The sequence below is a fragment of the Leptonotus elevatus genome, chromosome 2 (genome assembly GCF_054856555.1).
Source record: "Leptonotus elevatus isolate MCC_2025b chromosome 2, RoL_Lele_1.0, whole genome shotgun sequence".
Lineage (NCBI taxonomy): Eukaryota > Metazoa > Chordata > Actinopteri > Syngnathiformes > Syngnathidae > Leptonotus > Leptonotus elevatus.
In genome coordinates this window covers 26,264,861-26,282,260 of record NC_141240.1, presented here as the reverse complement: position 1 = coordinate 26,282,260, position 17,400 = coordinate 26,264,861, and the positions used below count along the sequence as shown (strand labels likewise).

General features: G+C 45.1%; 1 protein-coding gene and 1 pseudogene across 1 annotated transcript; one reads left to right on the top strand and one right to left on the bottom strand.

Moving 5' to 3' along the window:
* Positions 1-11,729: 11,729 nt before the first annotated feature.
* Positions 11,730-14,554, bottom strand: LOC147179374 (uncharacterized). The gene is made up of 2 exons (XM_086067757.1): positions 13,560-14,554; positions 11,730-13,136 (listed from the first exon to the last, which is right to left on the bottom strand). The coding sequence occupies exons 1-2, from the start codon at positions 13,681-13,683 to the stop codon at positions 11,953-11,955; spliced, it is 1,308 nt and encodes a 435-aa protein (XP_085923883.1). The 5' UTR covers positions 13,684-14,554; the 3' UTR covers positions 11,730-11,952.
* On the top strand, positions 13,892-15,447 carry LOC147179373 (uncharacterized; annotated as a pseudogene).
* The last annotated feature ends 1,953 nt before the right edge of the window (positions 15,448-17,400 follow it).

Sequence of the window (17,400 nt, the reverse complement as noted above, 5' to 3'; positions counted from 1 at the left end):
GACAGGCTAGCCGTAGCTCCCAAAGACTTGCAGAAAGCCTTCCACACCCGGGACACAAACTGAGGCCCCCTATCGGAGACGAGGTCGGATGGGATCCCGTGGATCCTGAATATGTCCCTTTTCAGGATATCCGCCGTTTGCAACGAGGTGGGCAATCTGGGCAGGGCGGTAAAGTGCGCCATCTTGGAAAACCGGTCCACCACCGTAAGGATCACCGACTGCCCGTTGGAATGTGGTAGCCCGGTAACGAAATCCAGCGCCAAGTGCGACCAAGGACGGTGGGAAATGGGCAGGGGGCGGAGCTGACCGGCTGGCATATGGCGAGAGGGCTTATTACGAGCACAGACTGTACAGGACGTGACATACTCTTTTATGTCCTTGCGTAGCCCTGGCCACCAAAACCTCTGTGCTATTAGGGACAGTGTTCGACCCACCCCAGGATGACATGCCACTTTTGACACATGCCCCCACTGCAGCACCTCTTGACGAAGGTGTGTGGGTACAAACAACTTATTCCCAGGGCATGCTACCGGGGTCTGCGTGTCGCCAGTTGCTTCCACCACCTTCCGCTCTACCTCCCACTGAAGGGCTCCCAACACTCTGTTCTCCGGCACGATCGTTTCGGGTGGAGACCCCTCGGCGGCTGAACCGTGCATGCGGGACAAGGCATCCGGCTTGGTATTCCGGGCTCCTGGTCGGTAAGTGATGATATAATTAAAACGTGTCAGGAACAGGGCCCAACGCGCTTGACGGGGATTTAGTTTCTGAGCGGACCGGAGGTACGACAAGTTCTTGTGGTCCGTGAAGATCTGGAAGGTTTCCGCCGCGCCCTCCAGCCAGTGCCGCCACTCCTGCAACGCAAAAATAATGGCCAGCAGCTCACGGTTGCCCACATCGTAGTTGCGCTCCGCCTGGTTGAGCCGATGTGAGAAGAAGGCACAGGGATGCAACCTCTGGTCAACCGGGAACCGTTGGGACAACACCGCCCCCACTCCCGTCTCTGAAGCATCAACCTCGACCACAAATGGAAGAGCCTCGTTAGGGTGTGTCAAAACCGGTGAATGTGAAAATAATAATTTTAATTTAACAAAAGCGGCCTCAGCCTGCTGAGTCCAAATAAATGGAATCTTGGTAGACGTCAGCCTCGTCAGAGGTTCCGCTTTCATGCTATAGTCGCGGATGAACCGACGGTAGAAATGAGCGAACCCCAGGAACCTCTGCAAGTGCTTTCTTGACGTGGGTGTTGGCCACTCGACCACGGCCTGGATCTTGGCCGGGTCGGCTCTCAATTGACCCCTCTCCACAATATAGCCGAGGAACTGGACCGAACTGGTGTGAAACGCACACTTTTCTGCCTTCACGTATAGCCGGTTTTCCAGCAGTCGCTCCAAAACCAGCCGAATGTGTTGTCAATGTTCTGCTAGATTTCTAGAGAAAATCAAAATGTCGTCAAGGTAAACAAAACAAAAGTGATTAAGCATGTCACGCAAGACATCATTAATGAAACATTGAAACGCTGCGGGAGCGTTTGAGAGGCCAAAAGGCATAACCAAATACTCAAAATGCCCAATGGGTGTTCTAAACGCTGTTTTCCATTCGTCGCCCTCCCTTATCCTAACCAGATGGTAGGCACTGCGAAGGTCTAATTTGGTAAACACCGCAGCAGAATGTAATGGAGCAAATGCTGACTCCATTAGCGGTAATGGGTATTTGTTTTTAATTGTTATGTTATTCAGACCACGGAAATCGATGCAAGGGCGTAGAGTCTTGTCTTTTTTCTCAACGAAGAAAAATCCTGCCCCTAGCGGCGACTTGGAAGGCCGAATAAGCCCGGCAGCCAGCGACATTGTGACATATTCATTAAGGGCTTGGAGTTCTGGCTTGGCTATTCGGTACAGGCGTGTACTAGGCAGTGGTGCGCCAGGAACCAATTCTATCGCGCAATCATAAGGTCGATGCGGAGGGAGAGATAAGGCCCGGTCTTTACTAAAAACTTCCCGTAAGTCGTGGTATTCTACTGGCACATTTTCTAGGTTAATAGATTCCATTATTGCTTTAGCTGGGCTACGGTGGTGGTTTACGGCTGACTGCAGGCAATGTGAGTGACAAAACAAGCTCCATCTCTCTAACCTAGGCATGCCCCAGTTTATGTCAGGGTTGTGCCTGGCCAGCCAAGTCAGACCCAGGACCACTGGGGTTGACCTGGAGGGCATAATGAAAAACTGTCTAGTCTCCACGTGATTTCCCGATACACGCATATGTAGACTCTCTGTTCTATGTGTATTCACCCCCAAGAGGCGCCCGTTGAGGTCATACATCTCCTTGGTTTTCTCGAGTCTAATCACCGGACATTTCAAGATGTTAACAATTTTCGGGTCAACAATACAATCATCAGCCCCAGAGTCCACCAAAGCCGTCATCTTTACATTCACCCCACCCCATGTCATTTCTCCTGACAATTGGAGCCTTTTAGTGTCCAACTGACCATTTGGGTCACCTGATCCCGTGGACTGGGAGTACTCACACTGGTTGTTGCGTTGGGGTTGAATGGTTGTGGCTGGAACGGGTGCGACGTCCCGACGTCTATCAGGCCGATTGGTGTCCGGGCCGACCACAATATTGGCACGCCTGATTTCTCCACCGGTTCCTGCGTTCCGCTGCAGAGAGCCGTCCTCCCCCCAGCTGCATAGGCTCGATGCCATCTCCCGCAGGAGGGCGTCGCCACGAAGCGTCGGGAGGCGAGGCGCCGAAGAAGTGCCCCGCGGACGTGGTCGAAACCGGCTGAGCGGCAGTGTCTGCTGCCTTAGGTCGTCGCTCCTCCCGTTCCCGCTGCCGCTCCCGCAACCTGTTGTCCAAGCGGATGGCCAGGTTGATGAATTCCTCCAGACGGGACGTCTCGTCCTGTGCCGCCAGCTCGTCCTTGATTCGCGGGCTGAGTCCTCGCTGGAAGATCCCACACAGCGCCGCTTCGTCGTAACGGCTCTCGGCCGCCAAAACCCGGAAGGAGATGGAGTATTCCGCCACGGACAAGTCGGCCTGCTGGAGGTCCAGCAAGCGGCTGCCCGCTTCCTTCCCTTTTACTGGGTGGTCAAAGACGTTTCTAAATTCCGCCAGGAAGGCAAGAAATGAAGCTCGGAGCTCTGGATTGGCTTTACTGACCGCCATCGCCCATAATGCCGCCTGGCCGGAAAGTAGGCTCATTACAACGGCGACCTTGGCGCCATCGTTCGGGAAGGTGTGCGGCTGTTGATCGAGAACCAGGCTACACTGGTGAATGAATTGTTCACACCCACCAATTTCGCCAGAGTAGCGGGGAGGATGGGGAATATTGGGTTCCCGAAGAACAAAGTTGCCAGCTGATCGGGACACGGAGGAGACAGGTGACGCCCCGGCTGGTCGTAAGTCTTCCGCGGCCGTGTATTCCGACCTCCGCTCCACCTTCAAGGTGAGTGACCCGATCTGGGCGGTTAGCGTCGACATTGCCTCCTTCAGCTCGCGGAAGTATTGCTCGTGCTGGCCGAGTAAGCGCCCATGGCTGGCCATGGCCTGGCACAGGCTGTTGGGGTCTGCGGGGTCCATTCTGGTCGGGTTATTCTGTCACGATCTGTCCCGGTTGAAGTTGGCTGTCACGAAACGGAGTGAAGGACCCAAATGCAGGAAGGTAGGAGAGCCACGGCAGTGATGCTGATAACTTAGTTTTAATCAAAAACAAGGAAACACAAAATCACGCCCGAGGGCGGCTAAAACAGCGAGTAGTGTGGGATACAGACTAGCATCACGGAGTAATAACCCGACACTCCTTGCTGCTTCTGTCAGGCTTTTATCTTGGCCTGACGAGCTAATGGGCAGCAGGTGTGTTTGGCGGGATCCGCCCTCCAGCTGTTTCCCCAGCAACTGCAAGGGAAAACAGAAACAGCTGACCCCAATCATGACAATAGCCAGGTTAATCCAGCACGATGTTGGGTCACCCAAGAGAAACACCTTTTGGCCAATGATTGAACCTGGTTGACACATCACCCACTCGCAATAGACAGAGGGAGATAAGATCACAGCAAGAGAGTTCACTACCTGTATTTATGCATAGTATGTTTTTAAAAAATATATTTTGCATAACTATAGCAGGTAGTATTACCATATTTTCATATCAGTCTACCTTAGACTCTTCTTTCATGACATGTTACCTCAAATAATGTCTAAAATGTGACAACTACCAATCAGCGCCCACATGGGTGTCCTAAGCCTCGGAACTGCCCACAAAATGGCCGATCACCAAATTCTGAAATGAAACTCAGAGAGAGAACAAAGGTTAAAAAAAATTCACGCCTACGGCTGAGTTATCAGGCAGTCATAGGAAATAAAAAATTTAAATTAAAAAGTCTTTATCAAAAAACAAGTATTACTTCACATACAACTATAAAAGCGGACCTAATCAAATAAAACAATACGGATATCACCTGGTTCTAACATCCCCCTCAACAGCCGTCTGCACAGCATGAAGTCAACTAGAAGCAGCAGACGAGTCCTGCAAACACTCATTAAAATAACAATCAGATGTTGCCTGACACAAAAGATTACAAGTCTCCTTCTCAAAACAATAGCACCCCCCCCCCCCCCCCCCCCCCTTATGGCCACATGGAAGCGGGGGAAATTTAAAACTGTTATAGACAGGAAGACATGGAGAACCTGTTCTTCAACATTCCTATCACACACACACACACACACACCCTTTTTGGGGACAAAGGGATGAGAAAAAAAATACTTATTACATTTCACAATCCTGACACAAAGAAAACCTGTTTTCCCACTTACCTATGCGAAAGGCAAGCGCCATTTACACACCAGTCACACAGACAATGGAGGGATATTCCTCCACAACAAACTCTCCTGTCCTTTGTATATTTTATTTTTATAACAGACAACACCAGAACAAGCCTCCTCTTACCTCACATAAACAATACCAAACATACAGCAGGCATGTGATTTGACCAAAGTGAAATTATCTGAAAATTTAGCCGGGGGTCTGGGGGCCGCAGGCATCCAGCTAGGTCCAGGGCAGCGCCCTGGTGGGGGGGCCAGGGGGGCGAAGCCCCCCGAAGCTCATGTGTTTTCCGTGATTTTAAGTACTTTCAATGCACTCAGATGACAAAGAAATAGACAAAACAACAGCATAAATTTCCAATGTATATTGAACTATCCCATATAAAATTGCAGTTTTAGTCAACTTAAAATCAGTCACATTCAAAAATTATTTATGTCATAAATAATGTTTTTCTATTTTTTGCTCATTAAAACATTCAACATATTTACAGGAATATACAAGTGTTCATTCTTGAGCACAATCCATTCACATGACACAAACACTACTTCCTCCTAGACTTCATTGCTTTGGAATGGGTCTTTCTAGCCTGCTTCTGTGCAGCTTTGATGGTTCTTCTTGAGGCAGCCTTGCTCATTTGAGTGTCCTGTTTCACAGCAAGTTCTGTTCGTTTTGCAGACAACATAGCTGCTTCTGCATCCTTCTCCTCCCTGTACCTTTTGGAGGATGTCCTCAGATTTAGGCACAGTTTGGACTGCACAGGATCCATCAGAATGTCTTTCCTGCCAAAATGGCTGACAGAGGTGGTCTTTCTTGCTCTTAGGGCATATTTTACAGTCTGAATAGAACTGTATGTGGCTATGTCCATTCTGCATGCTCTGGGGTTCAGGACATCACCCATGACACTGAAAGCCCCCTCTACTTGAGGCCCATGGAAGCAACTCATGAGAGCCTTCACCATCTTGGCCAAGGTTGGGTATCTTCCAACAGCAAAGACTTGAGCCCACCAACGATCCAGTGCAATTGCCTTCCCCTCTGAGTCCAAAGGTGTTGGCAACTCACTGTCCAACTGGTATTCTCTCACCTCGAGATCATAGTTCCCCAGCTCTGACTCATCAAGGACATTGGTGACCAACGATGACAGCTTCTTCAGTAGGTTTAAAGTTAAGCTGTGTCCTCTGGCAAGTGGGTCAATGGCAGAGGCTGCTTTCAGAAGCTTGCTGTTCATGGGCAACTTTTTCTGAAGGTACAGTCCACATGCCAGATATGCTGCCTTGGCTTTGGCTTTGAACTTGAACACAACTGACGACTTGTTGGAAGAATCCATCAATTTGCTGGTGACACCACCATAGAAAATATCCTTTTCTCTGAGTTGGTTGGCTTTGTTGTTCAGCTCAATTTCTGTCAGTTTACAGCCTTGAATGGACTCTGGCTTCAGGAAACAGGACAAGAACTTCTTGAAGAAGGCCACTTGCTTGTCGTTCAGCTTGTGGATCATTGGGGTGTTTTCGTCTCAAAGGTGATCACATAGTTCTTCAGCAAGGGCAGAACTGCTGTGTACAGGTTGAGGGTGAGAAGCGTATCCAATCTTGTGAAGAATATCTTCTCATAGATCCTCTGCTTCCTCCTCCTTCCTTCCTCAGTCATGTGCTTTTTGCCTAAAGCTGATTGTATGTCTTTGAGTTTGGCTTTGACTTCTCTTGGAATATCCTTCTTGTGGTAGATGGCCATGATGGTGGGGAGATAGAGTTCTTTATCTTCTCTGCCAAGAAATGCATGGTAGAAGATGGTAAAGACATCCATGAGGCATAAGGTGGACATTGAAACATCATAGTTTGAAAGCCATCGATGGCTGACAAATCTCTCTGGCATGGTGAAGGTGATGCCTGTAAGAAAGCAAATTTCTTGAAGAGCTTCCTTCAGATCGGTTGACCACTTGAAATCATTGAAGAGATCATTATGGAGTCCTTCAATCTTGTACTCAAATGGCTTGCAAAAATGCTTGGAGGCGTTGTGGATGTGGTGGCAGGTATCCCCATCTATGTCAAGGAGATGTGGTGCTGGTCCCCCTCGCAAACGCGTCTCAACTCCAGATTTGGAACCCCGCATCACTGCACATGAGTCCATCAACACAGACACCAAATTGCTCCAGGGAATATTGTTCTTGGTCATGAGGGCTGAGAGTTCATCAAAGAGAGATTTGCTGTCAACTTTAACAACACTCAAAGATGCTAAATGTTCCACCACAACAGACTTTGTCAACGGGGAGAAATAGCTGACGAGTACACACAGGACACGGTGTAGATTGTTGCTGGTGGACTCGTCAATGTTCATTGAAAAGTGGGAGGATCTTAAGTTTGTTAAAGTCTCATCAAGCATAGTGCGAGCAAGGCCATACTTCATTTTGTATGATGCACTGGTTCTATCCATGGACAGTCCATTCAGAGCTTTTGGATCCCTTGCCAGTTCCTTTGACAGTGTGATGAGCTTTGGGGCCATGGTGAACGGAAGAGAATTTTCGGCCAGCACTCCCAACAGCATTGCCTGAAGAATAAAAGAAATTCAACAATAATCAGTAAACAATTAAATAATTTAAATAATTATTTGAATTATAATCCTAAATGTCATGCGACCAAAGTAAATAAAAAAGGATTTAGTCTAAACTTGCATGCACATTCACATGTCAGAGTATTTATTATGGTAACAAAAAACGTTGCAAATTAGCTACAAAATAATAAATTATCTTTAACCATTGGAAATAATATTTACCATGCAATAAATCATTTAATCAATCATTCTTAATTTAATACATAATGCATAACAAAAACATAAAATACCTCATGCAGCAAGCTCTGGTAAAAACACAATCATTTCGATCATCTCTGTACTAACTGCATACTGTAGACAGTCAACATATTGAAAACTGAAAGTGCTAACATGCAGCATTCATTTGAGTTTGTGGATTAACCATGTTAAATAGTTAAGGCCATTTTTATTACGTTATAATATTTTCGAAAATTTGATTCCGATTAATTTGAAAAGTTTACCACCTACCTCAAAATTCACGACTCTATCAGCAACTGGTGCAGGTTGTTGGGGTGGATCACGTCTCTCCATTACCGCTCCCGATTGTGATGTCAATAAGGGATGGAGGCCATAAAGTTTTGGAGTTTTCGTTTGGGCACCAAAACTTCCAGCGATGGAATAATTTGTTGTTCTTGACTGGAGTTCTTTTACGTGTTTTTTGCTCTTTGCGTGACTTTCAAGAGCTTTGAAACCTCTCCCGCCATAGTCAATGGTATCACGGCACCAAATGCAAAGCGCTTTCCCGGCACGATCGATCTTCCGAATGAAGTCACTGAACAAATTCGTCACAGTCTTCTTTCCAACATTTGTCGATATATCCTTCTCTAACCAGTCCCAGCGAAACTTGTTTTTTACGAGTTTGTCAATTTCCTTAACTCGCGGAGCATCTTTGCGTTCGATCACGGACATCTTTCTTTAAACACTCGGCAAAAACGTGTGCGAAATGAACAACGGCATACTCTTATACCTTTATAACAAGCGCGTTTATTGGTCAACAAACAATGGCATACTCCTATGCCTTTATAACAAGCGCTCTTATTGGTCAACACGGAGACTTCCGCCAATCGCAAGATCGGTTTCATTTCAGTTGCGGAAACACTAAAACGGAATGCTGTAGAGAGACGAAATCGGATTTTTTTTTTTGGGGGGAGATAAAAAAAGCGGAATTCCGCGAATTAGCGGAAAAATCACATGCCTGATACAGTTAAAGACCGTGAGGAGAAAAAATACAAACATGGCCACACAACCCTTTACACACTATCCCAGTTCCACTCTCAACTTTTCAAACTATTGCCGGCACATACGCACACACACACACACACACACACACACACACACACACACACACACACACACACACACACACACACACACACACGCACGCACGCACGCACACACACACACACACACACACACACACACACACACACCCCACACACACACACACTCCACACATATCAACTCGAAAAACTCCCATAATAATCACACAATTGACCCCAGTCATTTTAGAACAAAAAACATTCTCTTGAAGTCACACCTCCTCCACAAATGCTGCTCACACACCCACACACACCTATCACAGGGTCAAAACACACAGTATTACAGTCAAATTCACCTCCCATTCCTTATATCATTTGCACATTTATTATCACATGCAATATGTATAAACCATTATCATTAATTCAGTGACGTCTCACTGGTGGTACCACAATTCAACAGGCCATATTTACCTCGCAACGTCGCTCGTTACTCCTTCCTTACCTCATCACAGACATTGAACATACATAAATAACGAATCACGTAATCTCTCGATCGAACAAACAGCGGTACAAGCCAATTACCACTGCGCCAACCTGTCCTTACCTTCAATACTGCTTAATTTTAGCAGGGCGCACATTTTAAAATAACTTATTACGTGCTAGCGAATGCACCGCACAGGTAAAATTAACCACTGTGAGTCATCCTGAACTCATAGAACTGCTAAGAAAGCAGGCGCGCTACCATGACCTCTACATTGCCTAGTGGAAGAAAAAATCCCCACGTCTATTCGTAGCCCTCTCAAAATTTATAAAATAGCTGTCATGGTCCAGCGATTACCTCGTAGCAGAACGGAATAAAACAAAATAAAAACCGCTACTTCAACCTGTGGTCAAAAAATGCTTCTTCAGCCGCGCATAAATTTTCAGGCCAGCACTTCCGTCACCAGTGCTCCACCCCACGTACGTGTAATTTAAAAAATAGAAAAACACCCATTCATCCAGATCTCATGTACAATGCAGTTAAAATTTATCAGACGAAAACCGTCGAAGCATTCTCAAAAGACAGGACTTCCCTACGTGGATAAACATCTCCACTTACCGTAATTACTTAGTTAGGCGCCTAGAAAGTCCTGTCCCTCAAGAATTCAGCGTCGGGGTTCACCATCTGTTAGAAAACAATTCTTTGTTTTCCCGTGTTCACAATGTTGATTATCAAACTCAGACAATGAGATCGGTGAAATCAGGATTTATTTTCACATAAGCTTAAGGACACATGAAGTCGCAGCCAAACGCCGCCATTGTTCCCCCGCATGTGTGCCCTTCCTCCTTCGAGCAAGTCACCAATATCCTTTTGTGATTCTTCAAAACCCTCCCCGTCTTCTTCGTCCAATCCTTAGCCGTTCTTCTCCTTCCCAGTCAGTCACATGATACATCAATATACATCACCAAACTTCCCCCTCCTACAATGATGTTGTTTTCAGAGCCGACCAAGATGTCCCTTCCCCCTGACCACAATGATGTTATGCAGAGATCAGATAAGAATTTAGTTTGTTTTTCAAAGCAAACCTGCTGGCCCCCGTTTAAACAAAGGAATCTAATTAACACATTCGCTCTGCTCTCAGTAATTTGAAGAGAAAACCCCCCTCTTGCCCAACTGGTTTGTAAAGACAAAGGAATCTATTTAACACATTCGCTTCACACCCCCACATATCCTTAAATTCTCCATCAGAGACATACAGAGTAAATTAAAGCAATTTTGTCCACTTCTAAATAGTAATATTAAAAATCAAACAGTTATAATTAAATTAATTCATTTGAATATCTTGTTACCAAAAGTAGAAAACAAAAAATAGTTTAAATGAATTTTTGACGTCGACAGCCGTCAAAGGCAGTGAATGAGTTAATAGTAAAGTTACATTATTATTCACTTTGAGTTCTATTCATTCACACATTCCACTATTCGTGTAGCTGCTGTTAAGTCCAGCTCAAATACATTTATTAGTACTGTACATATGACATCTTTGTTTTTGTTTACATGATGATGATGATGTTAATTATAATCATACAAATAATGGTATTTGTAAATTACCATTGACAAGGTTGAGGAATTTTTTTCCCACATCTCCCTCAGCTAATCCCTGTTTTTCTTCATCTGCTTGGGAATGGGCAGCGCTGTTCTATACCTGGCCCGACTGGCCAAAGGACCTTATGTCATGTAAGGACCTTGACCTGGTGTGAAAAAAATCTGTTGCGGTTTTTGCTACTTTTAACTTCTGATTGATGAACGAGTGTGTGTTCTTGTGTGTTGGCTTAAGTTTCCCTTGCTAGCAAACTTTTGACCACAAACTGAGCAGGCAAAAGGCTTCTTTCCAGTGTGGGTTCTTGTGTGCACTTTTAAGCTTGTTTTGTAAAAGAGCCCGAAAAGAAGAAGAATCATATAGTGAAGCGTGACAGCGTGTGTGTGTATACGCAAAAGCGGCCTGGAACGGCGTATCATCTCCGCATGAAACCTACGGCAACTCCAGTTGGACAAACCCCATGTCTGGGGAAAACCAAAATTTAATAATATACAAAAATATCACACTGAATGATATATTTACCAGGAGAACAAAAGAGACATATTAAATCTGCATTTGGACGAATAAGAAACACGTGTAGTACTTGTACAGCGGTAGGAGTGCCCAATCAGGAGCTCTGTATCACTGTTGAGCCCCCTGACTAGATGTATTTAATTGGCCTTTTACTTCTTTACAATTTTTACCAAATTATAACTTGTATCTATTTTTTAAAAGGTTTAATCGGGCAAAGTGCTATTTCGAAGTGACCGGCATCTAGTCTGGCTCTGTCAGAGTTTAGTGGCTGCCGTGCAGAAATATTCTTGTTTGCTGTGTGAATCATTTAAAGAATTGTTTGCCCTTATACAAAGTAATTGCAGCCTACTATAGGTATATTTCTGCAAAGAATATCATGGCAAGACAAATTAAACATGGCAAGATATGTGGAGTAAAAAAACAGAAGGCGGCAAAATATACAGACAACTTAAATAACTTTGCAACACGGAAGAAGGACCCCATTAGCGAATTTATTAGGAAAACGGATGACAGAGAGGCATGGAGGGCAATGATCACTGATGTCTGTAGCAGACCTGGTACATGAAGAAGAAATATACGCATATAACAGGGTTAAGTCAAGACACATACAAGTACACAGATCCTTCGTTCATTCAGCGGTAGACAGGATTTCTGCACCATTTTAAAAGTCAATCCATAAATGAGTTCATATCAAGCTTCATTAATCACGGCTATTCTCACCAGCACACCTGTGCCTCTTAGCGTTGGCATTACTTGAATATATTTGACCACAAACGGAGCAGGCAAAAGGCTTCTCTCCAGTGTGTGTCCTTGTGTGTTGCCTTAAGTTTCCCTTGCGAGCAAACTTTTGACCACAAACCGAGCAAGCAAAAGTCTTCTCTCCAGTGTGTGTCTTTGTGTGTTGGCTTAAGTTTCCCTTGTGAGCAAACTTTTGACCACAAACAGAGCAAGCAAAATGCTTCTCTCCAGTGTGGGTTCTTGTGTGCATTTTTAAGATTCCTTTTTGAGTAAAACATTGACCACAAACCGAGCAAGCAAAAGGCTTCTCTCCAGTATGGGTTCTTGTGTGCCTTTTTAAGTTTGTTTTGTCATAGAAACGTTGGCCACAAACTGAGCAGGGAAAAGGCTTCTCTCCAGTGTGGGTTCTTGTGTGCATTTGTAAGTTTGGTTTTTGAGCAAAACATTGACCACAAACCGAGCAAGCAAAAGGCTTCTCTCCAGTGTGGGTTCTTGTGTGCACTTTTAAGAGTTCTTTATAATTAAAACATTGACCACACACCGAGCAAGCAAAAGGCTTCTCTCCAGTGTGGGTTCTTGTGTGCACTTTTAAGCTTGTTTTGTAAGAGAAACGTCGGCCACAAACTGAGCAGGGAAAAGGTTTTTCACCAGTGTGGCTAATCATATGTCTTTTCAAATGAGCGTTGCTGCGAAAAGATTTTTTACATAGAGAACATTCCCAACGTTTGCTGCCAGTGTTACATGTCACGTCACCGTCAGACTGCTCGTCATCAGTGTGAGAAGAGTGTGACGCGTCTTCAGCATCTGACATTAAAGCTAACCGGCTGTCTGCTTGTGATCCTCCACGGTGGTCCTCATCATCTTCTGTTGTTATCAGTTGTCTTGAGCTGCTGCTTGAAGGCTCCGCCCCTTTGTTGTTTTCATATAGACATTTATCTTTAGTCTTCAAATGGACATCAGTCCCGGGCAACTCTGTGAACTCCTCCTCCTCTTTAATGTATAGCGGCAGCTGCTCCTCTTTATTTATGTTGGGAGGGTGTGGCTGCTCCTCTTCTTTAACCTGGAGAGGCTCCAGGTTGTCCTCCTCTTTCACGCCAGGGAAGTCTGACTCCTGCCGCTCAGAACAAAGATATATTTCACAGACGTCTGCGGGACACAAGAGACACAAGGTTTAGTAAATTCACTTTATTGTGGGGTTATGTATTTTATATTTAAGATTATCACATGGGCCACGTGTGCGCAATAATAACAAAGCCGGGAAAACGTACGTGTGTATACGTGTATAGATGTGTATGTATGTACATGTATGTGTGTAGAAACAACAGATTTGCCTCAGCTTAATTAAAAAAAATAAAGAAAAAAAAGCAATTGCTTAGTGCTGTGTACAAGTGACACAGTGATGTGAAAATTGAAAAAGCAGTTCTGAGAAATTCAATTAAGATCTGAGTAATGTATCAAAGCGACAGACAAAAACTGTAAACGCAAGGTAACACAGTGGCCGGATGAAGATTCCTCTCAAAATAAATAAATACATATTGTTGAAAAGTGTTGATTAAGCAAGCGACAAACCTGCTCTGTTCAACACAACACGAGGCTGCTTGCGCACAGCGTCCAGCAGCTGACGTTGTCGCTCGTTCTCCTCCTGTGCTCCACAAAGCTCTTTTTCGCACGTCACGTTCGTTGCAGCACACATATTCACGATATCGGCGACACTCTATGCTCACACTTGGCGTCTGCTGAGCCAATTAGTCGCTAACAAAACGCGGCTAGCAAGCTAAGCAAAGCTAAGCTAAACAGGGCCGAGAGATGTCAACGAGCACTGTCTGATACGAATGTAAGCAGACACGAAATGTAGTAATTATTTTAGACTTCTCTAAAGTAGCGACGCACGCACAGTGTCGATGTTTAAGTCCATTCAGTCCGAAATCAAGAAAGATCATATAGCGAAGCGTGAAAGCGTGTGTGTCTACGCCAAAGCGGGCTGGAACGGAGTATCGTCGTCACGTGGAACATACGGCAACTCCAGCTGGACAAATCTCATGGCCGGGGAAAACCATGATGTAATAATAAACAGAAATATCACGCTGAACGATATATTTACCAGGATATATAAAGGGATACATTAAAACTGCATTTGGATGAAAAAGAAACACGTGTAGTACCCTTACAGCGCTGTTTTAAAGCTGTAAAGTCGTGCTCCTCAACAAAATTGCTTATCAGCGCATCGCATCCACGAACATGAACACTTATGACACGTAAAAATAAAGCTGTATTCCTGAAACGAAAACTTGAAGAGTTACAACTAGTGATGCGCCCTACTGTGCCGAGGCGCCGATGCGTGTGCCGAGTAAACCCGAAACAAATCTGCAAAGCGCGCATCGAGGCATGTGTTGATTACGCTAGTGGCCACGCCCGAAGCCTCGGAACGCGCGTTGCTACGTCGGAAGCCTCGCCAGACGGGCTTCCTACGTCATCGCCAACACATAGTTTCGCGGGTGATTCGAAATAAAATGGCCTACCGAGACGACAATGAGCTCACAGGAGACACTAACACGCCCAACTCGCATCTTCAAACCTCAATTAAATCGGATTCGTTTTGCAATGGACGCACCTGCAACGAAAAAGAAGAGAACATTCCCTGTCTGGGATCATTTTGAGCAGATCTCTCCTCAAAAGGTACATATTATAATATCCAGTGTGAATATATATTGTAAATTATTGTGACAACACAGTGTATCCCTCGTTTTAATGTCTTTCTTCTACTTGCTGATATTTCAAAAGGTGAAGTGTAAACTTTGTTCTAAAGAACTTGGGTGCCAAGAGAACACTCTTTAGCCCCAATAAAGCACAAGAGGCTGAGAGGAGGCTCACAGCTGAATGTGCGACAGTGATCCGGCACAGGGCATCTTCCTCCTCCTCTCCTCCAGCCCATCATCTTCATCAACACAACCGGACACATCAGAAGCTTCCCAGCCTGTGGAGCAGGGTAATATTCAATACATTCTAATGGTGTTAATTAAGCAATAGGAAATGAGCGGCAGTGCATTATTGTGGGATAAGGCATTCTTTTGCTCCCATCTCTATGATGGGCAGCCAGAACTGCCTGTTGGCTGTTAGTCTGTTTGTTGTGTCTTAGGTGACAAACTGTGGCGGCGATTGGACCACACAGTCATGCAGAGGAGAACCCAGAGTGAGACCGCAGATGCGACTGTGGAGGTCCACACTTACCTGGGGGAACCCAACATAAGCAGGATGTCAGGACTACTGGGAGCTGCTTAAACATGTTTACCCAAACCTCTACAAACTAGCAATAACCGTTCTCTGTACCCCGGCCTCATCCGTCCCTTGCGAAAGACTATTTTCAAAAGCAGGAGAAATCCTATCTAAAACAAGAAACCGTTTAAATCCCAAAACTTTGGAAATGCTAGTTTTCCTCAATAAAAATGAATGAAAGGTGTGTCTTGTTCCTTGTTTATATGTCAATGTCTAAAATAAAGCAATCATTCTTTCAATTACCACACGCACATTCATTCACATCACAACTCCCAGCCATTTTGACCCCATCAAATCCATGGTATCATTTTAATCACTGTCTGTCATGACATTTATTTTCCACATGAAGGCGCAATAGAACAAATGAAGCCTCATGATGCGTCGGCCCAGGAGCGAACCAGTTGGATGGAAGGCCTCATTGCTTCATGATGCTTCAGTTTACCATCACTAGTTACAACAGTTTGATGACCTCTAAATATAGCTGTGTGTGTGTGTGTGTAAAGTAGTGGGCTTGAGGACCCGGGGGGACATTCTAGGGGCTCTGGGACCTGGGGAAAGGAAGGAGTGGCGCCCGTGAGATCCCACATTGATTGCTGCAGGTGCGCATGTGGCCACATAGCCAAAGACACGAGGACGCCCAACATATTGCACAAGAGAATCTAGACCCATTCTACACCTGTCGAGTAAGCTGCTCGAAGTAGCAGGGAATCCGTCAAGGCGCTAAGCATATAATAAAATTAACTGTCATAAGATTACTACCCGCTGATATCTGTCACATTCAATTAGGGCTCCATTTCAGCCTACCGGCACCTGCGCAACAGCCCGGAAGCAAGGTTGCATTTGGGAGGGAGCATTGTCCAAAAGGTATGACCTGTTTACTTAGTTGAATACAATTCTCCTATCAAGACACTTTTATCTAAATTTACCTTTATTATTATTTAAGTTTTATAATAATGGGATAAGCGGTAGAAGATGGATGGATGCATTCAGTTACACAATGCAAGAAACAATGTTTGTCTTTGTAGGAGTGCCCAACCAGGAGCTCTGTGCCACTGTTTATCCCCCTGACCCGTTTTATTTAATTGGCCTTTTACTGATTTCCACCCCTCAGCAAATTAAAACCAGCATCCATATTTAATAAAGGCTTTATAGGGCAAAGTGCAATATAGAAGTGGCCGGCATCCAGTCTGGCTCTTCCAGCTTAGTGGCTGCCGCGAGGGAATAATATTGTTTGCTGCGTGAATCTGTTAAAGAATTGTTAGCTGTGTGACAACTGATCTTTGCGCATTGAGATATAACCGACACAGCTAAATTGCTCTACACTGTAGTCCGTTGCCTGTGCCTGGCATTTCAAATCAGCTAAGATAGCAGGGTTGTGTGTCATTTGCAATCACCACACAAGAGAACCGGTGTTGATTGTGCCACTGTTTGATGCCTTGCAAGCAGCACCGAGGCATTTCTGTAGCGATGCGCGCTGAATGGAGACACGCCCGCCGAATGTTGCAAAAAATAAAAAATAAAACTGGCCTGAACATATGACTGTATAGCCGATAGCCCACACATGCCCGTCCGCGCAAGACGTTGAAGCCTCAGGGCGGCGAGTTCTCTCATCCCATATCACAAGCAGCTATTCAAAAAGGGAAAACGTTTTTAACCAAATATTGAATAACAAGCCCAATATGATGCAATCGCTGTAACCGATGGAATTATTCATTAATGTATGAAAAAGAAAGTGCCATTTTTGGCACTCCACAGCAAAGCGGCAGGAAGCGACGAAATGTCGAACAGGATTGTGCTAGATGGCAAAGGTCAGGCAAACACGATGGTATTATGGCTATGCCCAAATGCAATAATGTGGGTAAAAGCAGTCAAATAGTGACATTCTAAAGTAGCAGAATAGTGTGGGGGGAAAACTAGCAGGTTTGCAACGTGAAGCGTGGAATCTGCGAGAACGCGGCACATTTATGAGGGGGGAGAAACAGAAACCTGGGCGGGAACGAAATATATGCAGCGCCAATGCTTTTCTGTCAGGCTTCCAAATAAGGAGATGGTTATTGCGCTAGCAGAGACCAACCACATCAAAATAAGCAGTCACACTTTGAAGTGTTGGGCAGACGTGCAGTCTAATAGCGTTAAG

What these genes read in the sequence shown, in the direction of transcription:
- LOC147179374 (XM_086067757.1), bottom strand. Translation starts at nt 13,683, where the DNA reads ATGTGTGCTGCAACGAACGTGACGTGCGAAAAAGAGCTTTGTGGAGCA. An exon ending in TGTTGTGTTGAACAGAGCAG is followed by an intron (nt 13,137 to 13,559) that starts GTTTGTCGCTTG and finishes TGTGTCCCGCAG; the next exon opens with ACGTCTGTGAAATATATCTT.